Source organism: Cylas formicarius, unplaced genomic scaffold (assembly GCF_029955315.1).
Source record: "Cylas formicarius isolate icCylForm1 unplaced genomic scaffold, icCylForm1.1 PGA_scaffold_10__41_contigs__length_53128322, whole genome shotgun sequence".
NCBI lineage: Eukaryota > Metazoa > Arthropoda > Insecta > Coleoptera > Brentidae > Cylas > Cylas formicarius.
The window spans coordinates 13,239,518-13,252,889 of NW_026844214.1; the positions used below are offsets into that span (position 1 = coordinate 13,239,518).

General features: G+C 32.0%; 1 protein-coding gene across 1 annotated transcript in view; it reads left to right on the top strand.

Moving 5' to 3' along the window:
- Nucleotides 1-13,372, top strand: part of LOC132703739 (uncharacterized) — a 53,479-nt gene that overhangs the window by 20,392 nt on the left and 19,715 nt on the right. Inside the window, exon 4 of the mRNA XM_060673182.1 lies at nucleotides 6,726-6,882. Within this exon, the coding sequence (XP_060529165.1) occupies nucleotides 6,726-6,882 (157 nt within the window). The remainder of the gene's footprint in view (nucleotides 1-6,725; nucleotides 6,883-13,372) is intronic.

Genomic DNA, 13,372 nt, shown 5'->3' on the forward strand with positions numbered 1-13,372 from the left:
GGACGTAAATTCATTCTGTATCAGAAACGTGACCGATTCGATTTGCTTCGCAACGAAAGGAAGACATCGCAAACGTGATTATTAACTAGTGCGTATAAAATACGTTTGCTTTAAAAACTTTTACTCCCAAAGTTCGGAGTAGCGTATAAAAAAAAGGTAGTTTTCATCAAAAACGTTTTCAAAATTCATTTTTGAAATCCGCATTTCTAAAGAACCGGGTTGTTTTCCGTTTTAAACTATAACTGAAACTATAGGTATGTTCCAATCAGAAGTAATTTCGAGTAATATAACATATAAACATACCCAGTTTTAAAATTTCGTTCCAACTACTTAAAATAACTACATGCATAATTCCTCACAGTCTGTCATTCCAATCAGTTGATCAACTAGTGAAATTACCACTCAATCGATTCTTGGATGAAATCGACAACCAACAGTTACAAAAGTAAACAGCCCCGTGAATTGGAATATGTTTTTTGTTGTTTTAGGAAATTTTAACCTATTCTAACCTAACTTATAGTTTGTTTTATTTGCTATAAAGAAAGGATTTATCTTGTTACATAGCACTTTTTTTGTTCTACAATTAATGCGAAAGTATTGATTGACTTTTATAAAAATTATAGAGACAAAGTCCAAGTCCAAGAAACTAAGAAAATTATAAAACTATTGGAGTCTAATATCAAAAGAAATTTCGGCGATTCTCAACACCCAAATTTCTGAAAACAACACGCGGAAAATAGGTGGACAGTGCTAAACCCTAACTTCAGAGGTTTTGCTAGTACCAGAGGCACACAGTGTAATCCCAGAGATATACAGACTAATAAACAAAACAACTGACATGAAAATGTCAAGGCAGAAAGTTCAGTAGTACGAAACAAACTAGAGGTGATTGTTTTGTACCAAATTCGTTAAGACAGACTCACCTACCATGAAAAGTGGTTAAGTTTTCTGCGCCAGGCCAATGAAGAAGTTATTGCTTTGATACGCGAAAGAAAGGAAATTAAGAAGCAGAGAAATCAATGTTTACGAAAAAAAATAACTTTGCATAATAATTGAAATTCTAAATAATCAATTAATTATTTTGTTAATTTTTCAAAGAGACTTCCACAGGCTACTGTAATATTTTTTACAAAACTTCTGCATTCCTCCTAATGAATTTCCACCACTTGTCCAAAAATTTCGTCAAAGACAAAATTCCATTTGAGATGCCAGGAGTTTACAGCATTCTATGCATATGCGGCAAAGAATACATTGGAGAGACTGGACGAAAAATATCAACTAGGCTCAAAGAACACGAAAGAGCCTTAAGTCTAAGACAAATAAACTCACCAGCAGTTGCCGAACATAATCACAAAACTGGACATAAAATTTTATTCGATAAAACTAAAATGCTTGCATGTAATCAATTCTTCTACCAACGAAAAATCCGAAAGTCTATAGAAATCTATAAACAACCGAATAATCTTAACCGCGACTCAGGTTTTTACTTGTCACCAATATAGGAATCAGTCATCCGAGACGGTGTGTTTAGCTCCGCCCCCCTGAAAAAATACATAAGCGGGTACAGAGTAAATAGGCCAGCCAGTTTCAGTCAAGCTCTGAAGAAGCGTTGTTTTTTTAATATCGTTGGACCATCTCAACCTAATAATAATTATTCATAATTTTTATATTATTGAGATAGTCAATAAAAAATGTATGACGTTTATTAAATAAAACACAAATTTATACATACATAGTAAATTTAATGTTTTTGTATAATATAAATTTTATTATAAATTCATCTTCTGAAGCTACATAATGTAGACAATTCGCACGGATTAAATTTTGGCCAGTTTAATATGCAACATTTTTTTTTCAGCACAAAAAACAATGCTCAATGATAGCGATTTTTATTTTGATTTTTCTGGAGTTCACAGTAATATCACAAATTTTATTTACGCACGTGCATTACGCAATATTATTATCATGTGCGTACAATAAGAGAATCTGTGGTTGGAACATACGTATCATTAAACATACCCTGCGAAAACGTTCACTGTTATAAACTGTTATGTTAACCTCGAAAGTACAAGCACGTTTCATTGATATTGTTTTGTAAATCTATCATTATTTCTGACCATCAGTCTAACGAGATCGAGGTAATTATTATTTCGTGGTGATACTCTGCGACTTAGTTTTGGGTTCCGTTATGTTTTCATGCAGATCGCTTCGTTCCTTACCTCTCTGATACTTAAAAACCCACATCGAGGAGGTACCCTATTTCAGTTATCCAGTTTACGTATACGTGATACATCCGGAGCTTCGTGGATTTGTTTTGGAAACATTAGTAGCAAAAATTTAAAAATTTGGAATTAAACTAATGTTAGGGGGGGCAATCTGGCTAAAATATTTTCAAACATACCGGAAGTTGGTGTCAACTTTCTTATTTTAAATGGAACTCCATATATATTATTGTTCTGGAGATCCCAGAAAATTTAAGCCATATCTTTTAACCAAATTTCACCGTTTCTCTTAGAAATTGACAACAACATAGTCGTCCCATTCCTCAACTCATCTATCTCTATATGGAAAACTATAAACAGTAATAGGAATATACAACCTAATACAAAGTAGTGTTAATTTGTAATAGGATAATTAGGTTTAAAAAAATAGGAGGTTTCTAATTGAAAAAAATTATTGTCCGGCCTCTACACGTCATTTTTGTCATAAAATGTTAAATATCTCAGTTATGATAAAATTTAGGTGTAAGGTGTTATATACGAAATACTTCAAGAATTTTCCGGGTAATCTAAAAAGATAATAATATGGAGGATGTTCCATTTAAAATAAGCAAGTTAACAACCACTTCCGGTATATTCGCCATCTTGAAAATATTTTAGCCACACTGCCCCTACCAAAATTAATTTAATTCCAAATTTTCAAATTTTTGCTACTAAATTAAGTTTGTTCAAAAAGTTTTGCAGAGGATTAAGGACAAGACAAGACAAGAAATTTCAAAATTCAAATGGCAGAAAAACTGTTTTTGTACATTTTTATTTTAAGAGTGGTATATTTATTGGAGCAACATCATAGAAAGTTGAGTGTAAAGTGTGTTTTTTTAATATATTTCTTTTCATTGCTTCGTTTTTTTCACAAATGTAGCCGCAAAAAGACTATGAGTACAATTTTAACCTAACCCTACCTGGTTTTCTCTATACTCCAATTGTATATTTCCTGAGACTGTGTGCTCTGATGCGGAGTCAGCATTTCCATATTCTTTTATTGCTAAAGTTGGACCTCTCTATCAAAGACAATGCTACAAAGAGGGTTATCGCCGAAACCAAAAAAAGCTCAAAACTTCAAAATACTATTCGAATACAATTTCCAAATAATCAGGTTTTAAAATATCTAATTCCTTTATGCAAAATGAAGAGATAATATTAATTGATATTAATTGTGGCCGCTTCACTAGTCGTTAATTCAGAAACTTGGCACATATATGAACTGGACAAACAATTATGACAGAAATAATAATTCAAATTTTCTCAACAAAGTACGACCCTATCTACTAAACTCTTGTAAATATGTCTTTGATTTTGTACCCATTATTTAATTTAGCGTAAGTATAATATGAATAAAGATAATTAAAAATTTTGTACTGGACAACATTTAATTTTTTATTAAAGTTCGAAGAATTATACAAAATTTGGTGATCATGTACAAAAACTTAAAAATTATAGACATCTACCTAACTTTACTAACAAACAAATAATTTAGAAATAATGAACTTCACTACCGCGTATTACCTCCTCGCCTGCTTGTGTTCGTCAGGGTAAACTTGTTTTTAAAATTTGGATAGTTGCTTGAGCAACGTTTTCCCATTATTTAACTTTTGCAGGCTAATTGGGACAGGGACATGACGGCGAACTAATCTTTTTCGTAATCCTTGCACATGTGGGGCCTGGCATTATCTTACACGTCGTCTATAAATACTGCAAACTGAGTAATATTTTCGAGAATTCTGCATTCATAGACTTCGGACGAATAGAAACCAGCATTGTTCGTGCCTCAAAACATATTTCCGAACCACCTCGAAGTGGCTCCTTTGGAGAGATAGTACAAGCATAAAATCTTTCTCCAGATCTGCCTCACTGAAGTTTCATCGGTCAACAAAACTCTTTTCCGGTAATCCACAGTCTTCTTCTTCACTTTCGTAGAAAAGTCAAAGCTCTTATGCATTTATCATTGCCTAAATGACTTTGTATTTTCATTATTTCGCAACGAATTTGATAAATATTGATCTAGCGAACTAATCCACACAAAAGAATAACCGATACTCAAACAGAAATTTCAAATAATGCACTTATCAAACTGGAAAAAATTACGTAAACGAAGTGCTTAACCTTTTTAACTCAATATTTATAAAAACAGTACAAAACTAGCAAAAACTAAAGTCAGAGCAGTTGTCCACTTCACATATAATGACGTAATCAAAAATGATCCGTATGTCTTAACTATATTGCTACCAATTTTAGAAAACTGACAAACAAATTACACCCACTAATGAACTAGATAAAGATGTCATGACGTAACTGCACAATTGCTCTAACTGGATTTTTCTTGACATAACCAACTAAGATGTCTAACACTAAATGCTTATATTTGGAGGATGGCTTTTAAATGATACAAATAACGAAACCGCTGTTTCTATAAACGTAATATTTTTGCGCAGTTATAGTTATCCAAATCTATTACTACCCCTAATTGAAATTATTGCGGTGGAGTGAATAAAGTAGACGACTTTTTTATTTTATTGAATAGTTCTTGTGCCGCCAACAAAAAGGGAAACAATAACATTGTTGAACCGCAGCGCCACGGCGAGAGATCGGAGATATAAATAAACTTCCCAATAGGTTATTTGAATAGCAGTTGTGCGGTACCCAAGAGCAGTAACGAAACAACTTACCTATAATTCTATTATAATACGCAGACGTAAAAAAAATGTGCGAGGAAATTACAGTTAATCAGCTGTTACGCGGTCAATGTTTGAGTCTTCAATCGATAAGAATTACCAACAAAAAGCACCTACAAGGAAAGCATTAATTTCCCCATATTACTAAGCGATTTATATCAACCTAAACTAAGCCAATTAGCAAACCACTTTTTTAGATCAAAATTGCAATTAGCTTTCGAATTTTTACTGCAGACTTTGATAATCAAAGACGAAACGCGTTACATTAGAACGAATTATCTTTTTTTGATTGAGCTTTATGTTTTGTCGATGTCAGAAGAGCCATCTTAATTTTTGCAGTTTTGATTATTTTTTTAATGATGTTAGGTATTACAAGTAACTCAGATAGTGAGAAAAGTCTGAACTCTGAAGAAGTGTTAGCATCATACCAACTACAACAGAATTCAGTATTGATGATTGGTATAGGAAAAACAGAACTGAGTCTATTTGCAAATCTACCTATATTTTTATACCTTTTCAACTTTTTTCAAAGATTCCTATAATGAGTCTCGCATATGAAACACCTATATTAAAATATAATATGTTACGCATAGGATAGCAAAGATAATTTAATATATTTATATGTAGCTATATACCTTTTATTAATGACGCAATAAATTCCACAATTTACTGTAAGACTTACAGACAATTGTGTAATTAACAAAAACAATATAGGGCGATCCATAAAGAATGCACAATCTCTAAGCTGGAGAAATTAGACACCACAACTTATAAAGAAAGTTTGCATTGAGCCGGGGCATTTTTAATTAGAAATGCATGAACTTCAATAAACCGCGAAGCCGATTTTTCTCCAAATGTTTGTCATAAAAAGTAGTATCTATCTATAGAACAGATCGAAAACGTCTTTGTCTCAATACAAAATTAAAATTACAATTACAAAAATTACAATACATCTTCTTGGCTTTTGACGGCAATTATTGATTGATTGATTGATTATTGAATACAATTACAATAAATATATACAAATTATCATACTCGTAGGTACGTTTTTATTCAAAACCTAATTTTGTTTTACACTTCAAGTGTAAAACAAACAGTAGATTTATCCCAAACAGCAAATAGTTGACCCAGGATGTTTTCCTTTATTTGAAGGTGCTTTTGTCTGACAGTTTTTACTGGAATCGTTTGGATACTGGATCATGCGTATCATGTTAGTTCCAACTGATTTCCTGAAGTGCACAATCTGTGCAGAGCACTTGTTTTTATTATATTGTTTTATCTTCTTTCAGTTAGCTTTCAGTTTATCCAAAATAAGAACCATCTGGATTTTCTAAATATATTTTCCTGGCAGTTTCAGTCAAGCTTTGAAGAAGCCAACAGGATGATTGGCGAAATGTCAGCAATTTCGACTAAGCAAAAACCGACGCAGGAGGAATCCAGAAGTTTTGTAAAAAGCGTAAAAGTAGCCTGTGGAAGTTTCTTTGAAAAATCCTAATATCCTATTAGATTAACCGGAATGTCATTCGCGTTGTAAAAGCGTTTCAAACTTTGAAAATACTCAATTTGTAATCGCACGAATACATTACCTCGTGTTGTAATTCGCTTAATATTCTGCTTTAAATAAAAGCAATTATTTCAGCAACCGAGATACCCATGCGATTGTGCTAAGAAATATCCTTGTATAAATATTTTAGTAAACTTTTTATTGTCTAGAATAAAAGCAGTTCTCATAAAATCTGCCAGTAACGATTGATTATAAAGCGGATTTTTTTAGGTAGTCTTTATCGGAGAATCTCCGAGTTACGTCCCATTACCAGCGCTTCGGAACAGAGATTTGCCTTCCGTGCCGGACGATGATGACTGGCAAACTCCCCTAGACACTTGGGATAGAGAATACAGAAGGTTTCGATTTAATAATACCCGAGTGCAACGTAAGTAACGTTATATTTTGTTTAAAATGATTCGCAAATGCAAAATGCAAATTAAGAAATTCTAAATATATTATGATTTTTAACAATACTAAAAAATTGAAAATTTAATATTAAATAAAGCAAACATGTGAAAATGAAGAACTTTCATGGCAACATGTTTCACATAGTAGAAGCATTATTTTTCTTACGTTGATACTGGGGAAACTTTAGACTCCTTTCGAGACAATCCCTATGGAATGTTTATTTTTTTTCAAATCACATGGTTTCGGTAATCTCTCCCACACACACAGCAATTCTACTCTTGTCGCTATAGAAAAGTTGTTCCAGTTATATTTGATGCACGAAAGTTTTTATTTGGCCCAAACCGTCACTGGAATGGCGATTATCAAACTTGTTCCGTAAGATACTATACTATTTGCAAATTTAAACAATGACAATGACAATAAAAACGAAGTATTACGGAGACACTTGAATCCATAGCTATAGGAAACTTTGGTAGAAGAGTAGAAGCTCGACACGATAAACCAGTTAGATACAAGGTTCTCAGTTTAAAATGTCAGAGAAAAAAGAGATTTTGAAAACCCCTCTGTACGAAATAATTACTTAGGCGCTTTAGTAAAATTTTAGTATATAAGGTAATATATTAAGTATATTATGTTAACATGATAAAGGCAGCAGGTTGATAGATATAGACCATATGAAAACATATATTTATTAAAAATTTCTTATTTTTTCCCATCGCATTAAAATTAAACAATTCATGGAAGAACCATAATATGTAAAAATGGTGTTCCATTTAAAACTATATATTTAAAATAACGATAAATAAGGAAGATGTGGTATTGTACACTATTGATGATTTAATAAGCAGATGATTCATTAAACAAGAAGCTTTAAAAATTACAAAAAAAAATTGGCATTCCCTTTATCAGAATCAGAATGTTCCTACTTTAAATAAACTGAAAAGAAAGCTAGAAAACGATGACACCACTTGGAAATGTAATTAGCTCCAAGAAGTTAAAAAGTATATAGCCGAAAACAGATACATAATTTAATAGAATATAATTTCTTGAAATGGATTTATTTTTTTAAAATATTATCACGCTCGCTTGCAGCAAAAAGGAACAAGGAACAAAACTAACCAAAAACTGAAATTTAAAAATAAATTATATCTACTTTCCCAGTTCCGATAAAGGGCAACTTTTTGAAGTGTTAAATTTACAAGTTGTAAAAACAATATGTATGTGATAGTTTAGCTGAACAAATAGGGCATATTGTTTTACATCTTTCTCCATATCATTATATCTATTCATCCCTATATAACACTCGTGGCACCAATTAAAATTAAATGTGGGAGCAGAAAATGTTACTCCTACTTTAAGTCCGAGTGTAATAATTATATATATATATATATATATATATATATATATATATATATATATATATATATATATATTGTTTATATTTTGTTTTTTCTTAGACCTTCTCTATATTTATGTTTAGCTTTTGGTTCTTGGTCTTTATATTAAAAGCGATTAAAATTTTTTGTCCATATATTGACGTTTCGGTCTTCTATGACCTTCTAACGAGACGCACAGTTTAGACATAAGTATTCTTACCAATAAACAACATTAAGCGGTAAACATTTTGATTTTACTTAGGTAATTTGTACTCATATTATAAAAAGTTTCTAGGCAGTATTTTCGAAGGTCGTAGAAGACCGAAACGTCAATATATGGACAAAAAATTTTAATCGCTTTTAATATAAAGACCTATAACCCAAGAACCAAAAGCTAAACATATAAATATATATATATATATATATATATATATATATATATATATATATATATATATATATATATATATATATATATATATATATATATATATATATATATATATATATATATATAAATTATTACACTCGTATCTTGTAATTTAAAATAAAGTTCACACACATCACAATCCGACCCAAAAGTCATCGATTATCAACTCTCTTGTTTACAGAACCGTAAAACTATCTCAGCCCGGGTGACTGAACCCAGAATTAAAACACCTTACCTCTCCTCTAATCTCTTCTCTCTCTAATAATTTCCACATTAAAGATATTAAGCGTTCGATCAAAAAATACACTTCACCACAACCTTCCAATAGCAATGAGGCCGAAAGCAATCCTACACTTGCCACTTACATTTAAAATATCACTGGCCACATATCAAAAGTCCTAAAGAAATATAACGTCAAAACCAGATTTACCAATTGTCCAAAATCTCTCGACATTTTCTGTTCGTCAAAGATACATTGGATAAACCGGACGAAAAATATCAACTAGGATCAAAGAACACGAAAGAGCCTTACGACTAAGACAAATAAAAACTCATCAGCTGTTGCCGAACAACTAAAATTCTTGAATGTAATCAATTCTTCTACCAACGAAAAATCCGAGAGTCTATAGAAATCTGTAAACAACCTAACAATCTTAACAGCGACCCACCTCTCACCAATATGGGAATCAGTCACCCGAGACGATGGTTATGCCCCTCATTTAGCTCCGCCCCCATCAAAAAATATATAAACAGGTACAGAGTAAAATGCGAGCCAGTTTCAGTCAAGCTCTGAACAAGCCAACGGGATGATTGGCGAAACGTTAGCAAGTTCGACTCGGCAAAAGCCGATGCAGGAGGAATCCAGAAATTTAGTACAAAGTGGAAGTTTCTTTGAAAAATTAATATTAGTATTTATTTTCAATTATTTAGTTGTAAAAAAAGTGGTTTAGATTTCCATTTAAAAAATATTGCTTATTAGGACACCCCTGAAATTAACACTTTTTATACAAGTTTGCGTCCATCGAGCGCCTGACTAGATAGATACAAGTACAATATTTCTGGCAAACATATTGCCTTAAAATCAATCAAAGAATTACTTTCCGAAATCGGGCGACGTATTAAAGAAAACATATACACAAAGAAATTAAGTTTAGCCAAGTGCTTTAGAAACTAACAAATCTACCAAAAACAAATATAATAAAATAAAAAAATAAAACAGTTCGCCACAAAGCATTTTTCAAAATATAGCGAAAATATGAATCGCCTTATACCCGCTCGATTGTGCACCGTCATGTTAAAAAGGAGAAGCGTGTTCTGAAGACGATACCTACTTACATGTATTAAGTACTTTAATACACAATCAATCGTGCACCGTTGCTCAGACGCTCAGAAATCTGCGCAATAAATGAAAAATATACAGAAGGACGCTAGGATGCTGGAATGTAAAAGTTTTCCCGTGTATATTGGACGCTAGCAAGTTACCTCTATGAAAGGACGCCGACATATTAGTATCGTAAAATTTCATAAAAATGATCTTCGTAAAATCTGGCCTAAGGAAACCCAACGCCATCTCGTTTACAAAACTCAAAAATATTCACTTGCTAGAGTAGGGATTTTGAAAAAAACGATACTGGACGCTCAGAGACAGATCCATGAAAGGATGCTCGGAAGATAGCGGGATGTACATTATATATATATATATATATATATATATATATATATATATATATATATATATATATATATATATATATATATATGAAAAATGTTACACATTAGCATAAAAAATAATATAGAGCCCATTGTAATTAATCTTAATCACTCTCACTCTGGGAGTAAAAGAGAATTAGATTTTTAATAAAAACGGTAAATCGTTAAATAAATAATTACTGATTTTTTTAATGTCATCTTATGTTCTATTAGCAATAATGTGATTCTCTTATCCGTAAATAAGCATAATATAACATTTGATCTTTATATTTTTAAAATACCGACTTTTCAAGTGTTTTATGACCTCGGCAGGTCATTCAGATAAGTGCTAGCAAAAGTCAAGACGATATACTTTTGAGACACCCTATGACTAATATTTACAAATCCTAAAGCAGCTTTTCCTATTCGCAAATATGATTTGTTTCTGGCGCAGTAACTATGAAACTCTGATCCGACTTTGCGTATTCGCCGTTTCTCTAAATGACTGATACGACGAAACTTCGTCTTGTGGTTCAGTTATTCGAGCGTCAATGCTCTCCGCAAAACTGTTACATTTTCTGTACCGATAAACATAAATCGGTAAATACGCAAAACTATGCTAGGCGATCAACACTTCGAGATCTTCGATTTGTTTATCGAATCGATTGAGCTTTTAAAACTGTGTCATCTTTTTACAGTTTTTGGTATTCTGAACGAACGGGTTTACTAGATCGGAAAAATTGTCTCCCATTTTTATACTGAATTTGAGTTATTTAGCGACTCTGTTATATTTAGAAAATTAGTAAATTAATAATTCACTCAGATGTTGGGAAACGAATTAAGCAAACCCGTTGGGTTGATGTGCGTGGCAAGTCTGTCACCCTCCTTTACTAAATGCTTATGGACGGACTTGACGTTGATTTTAACACAGTAGCGTTACAATGTTGTACCCTATTTGATAACGTAAAAAATTTTGTAATTCGGCATGTCACTTCTTAGGAGTCATCACCAACATTTTTTTAGAAAATTACACGTTGTTAGTTTTGGTTAGTCACCACTTTAATTTAACTGTCCCCATAAAACGCAGTCTAATTTATGAAATCTATGATTGATTTTTATGATTTTTATTTTATGTATGATATGCCCGTATGTCTTGGCTTTTGATGGCAATTATCGATTTAACTTGCTGACAGTAAGAAAACACCTGATCAATTGGTATTTCAGGACGGCACATCAGAGTCTTCCTTTCAAGGTGTTTTAAAAATATAAGGATTAAATATATATTTTATGTTTCTTTCGGGATTATATAATCCCAGTATTAATAGAAAATAGGACACACTAAATATACACAAATTAACAATAATTACCTAAATAAGTACGTTTTTATTCAAAATTTAATTGTTTCACTCTCAGAGTCGTCATTAAGATTAATTGCAATGGGCTTTATGTTATTTTGTTTGCAAATGTAACACTTCCAAAAGTCCGTTCCGTTCATGAATTCTTGAATTGCATTTTTAGTACTTAATGCATTTGATGCTCTATGCTTATAATTTTGAAAAGAGTTTTAAAAAAAATTTTGCACTTGCATCATCCTCATGACAGCCCAAGCCGGACTCCTTAATATTCTTCACAGATAGCAGCAAGCAATTTAGAATATATCCTTCTCCTGATGCGGTGTGAATTATAGTGCTGCATTTTCCCTTATTTGAAAGTGCTTTTCTCTTTAGATTCTGTATAGTGTGTATCGAACCAAGGTACACTTAGGTAAAATATACATCTATTTTTGGATCTCCACTTTTTAATTTCATGAAAGTAACTAAATCTCCAAATGCGAGGTCTCTGCGATTCGGTTTCATATTCTTTCTAACTTCCTTTACGGTTTATCCAAAGAAGGAACAATCTGGTTTTGGAGTTTTTTTTATCTTGTTCACTATTGCATAGACTGAGACATTGAAAATCAATACGTTTTTTTTTCTTGATATACTAACATTATTAAATTAACACCATAAGAATTTTTTTATTTGATTAATTTTTTATTGGGAATAAAAGCAATAATGTAATAGAAAAGGTACAGAATGTAAACACGGAAGCACAAAGAACCTATATATAAAGCCTGGCGTTTTATTAACTTTAATGTTATCGTTAAAAGCACTTTTATTCGTCACTTGCCTGAATCCACCTCGCTTAATAGTCGAACCCTGATTTTTTGTTTCGGTGCGTGCATTTTCGAATTAACTTGAATCGCAAAAAAGCATGAATCGTGATAATAGCTTTCTTGCAAAGAGGAAGTGCTACCAATTCCTCGAAATAAAGAAATTAAATTGCGTTTAAAATTTATATCGCAAATAACACATCGGCAAAAAGACTGTAAAAACAGGATGGCGATGTTAGCATTGTTGATTATGTTTAGAAATCGAAGCGCTAAAAGAAAATAAACACATTATCTATCCCTCAGTAAGTTGGAACCATATTGGAAACTTTTTTTATTATTAATTTATGGAAAAAAATTATTCTTCTTCTAAAATGCACAGTCATTAAATATCCAGATTTTTTTATTGACACAGACTGGGAAAAACTTACATGATTTCGGCGGCAAATTATTTTAACAATTTTTTCGTCGATTCAGCCAATAGTTTCAACAATATGTTTTTACCTCATAAAAATACGATCTCGCCAGATGTAGGTCTTGCAGAGAGCATGTATTTAAGTCCCTATTTACGTACAGAAGTTAGTAATATAATGTTGTCTGTCACTAAGAAATATTCAGCGGGTTTTGACAGCATTCTCTGCGTGATGTTAAGGCATGTGGTCGACACTATTGTAGAACCGATGACATCTCATTACCTTTTTGCATGGATCCTTCCCCAGCTTTCTAAAAAATGCGGTAATCACACCATTCTATAAAAAAGACGGTGCAACAATTAGTTCAAATTATAGCACTCCTATCCGTATTTTCAAAAATCTTCGAAGAC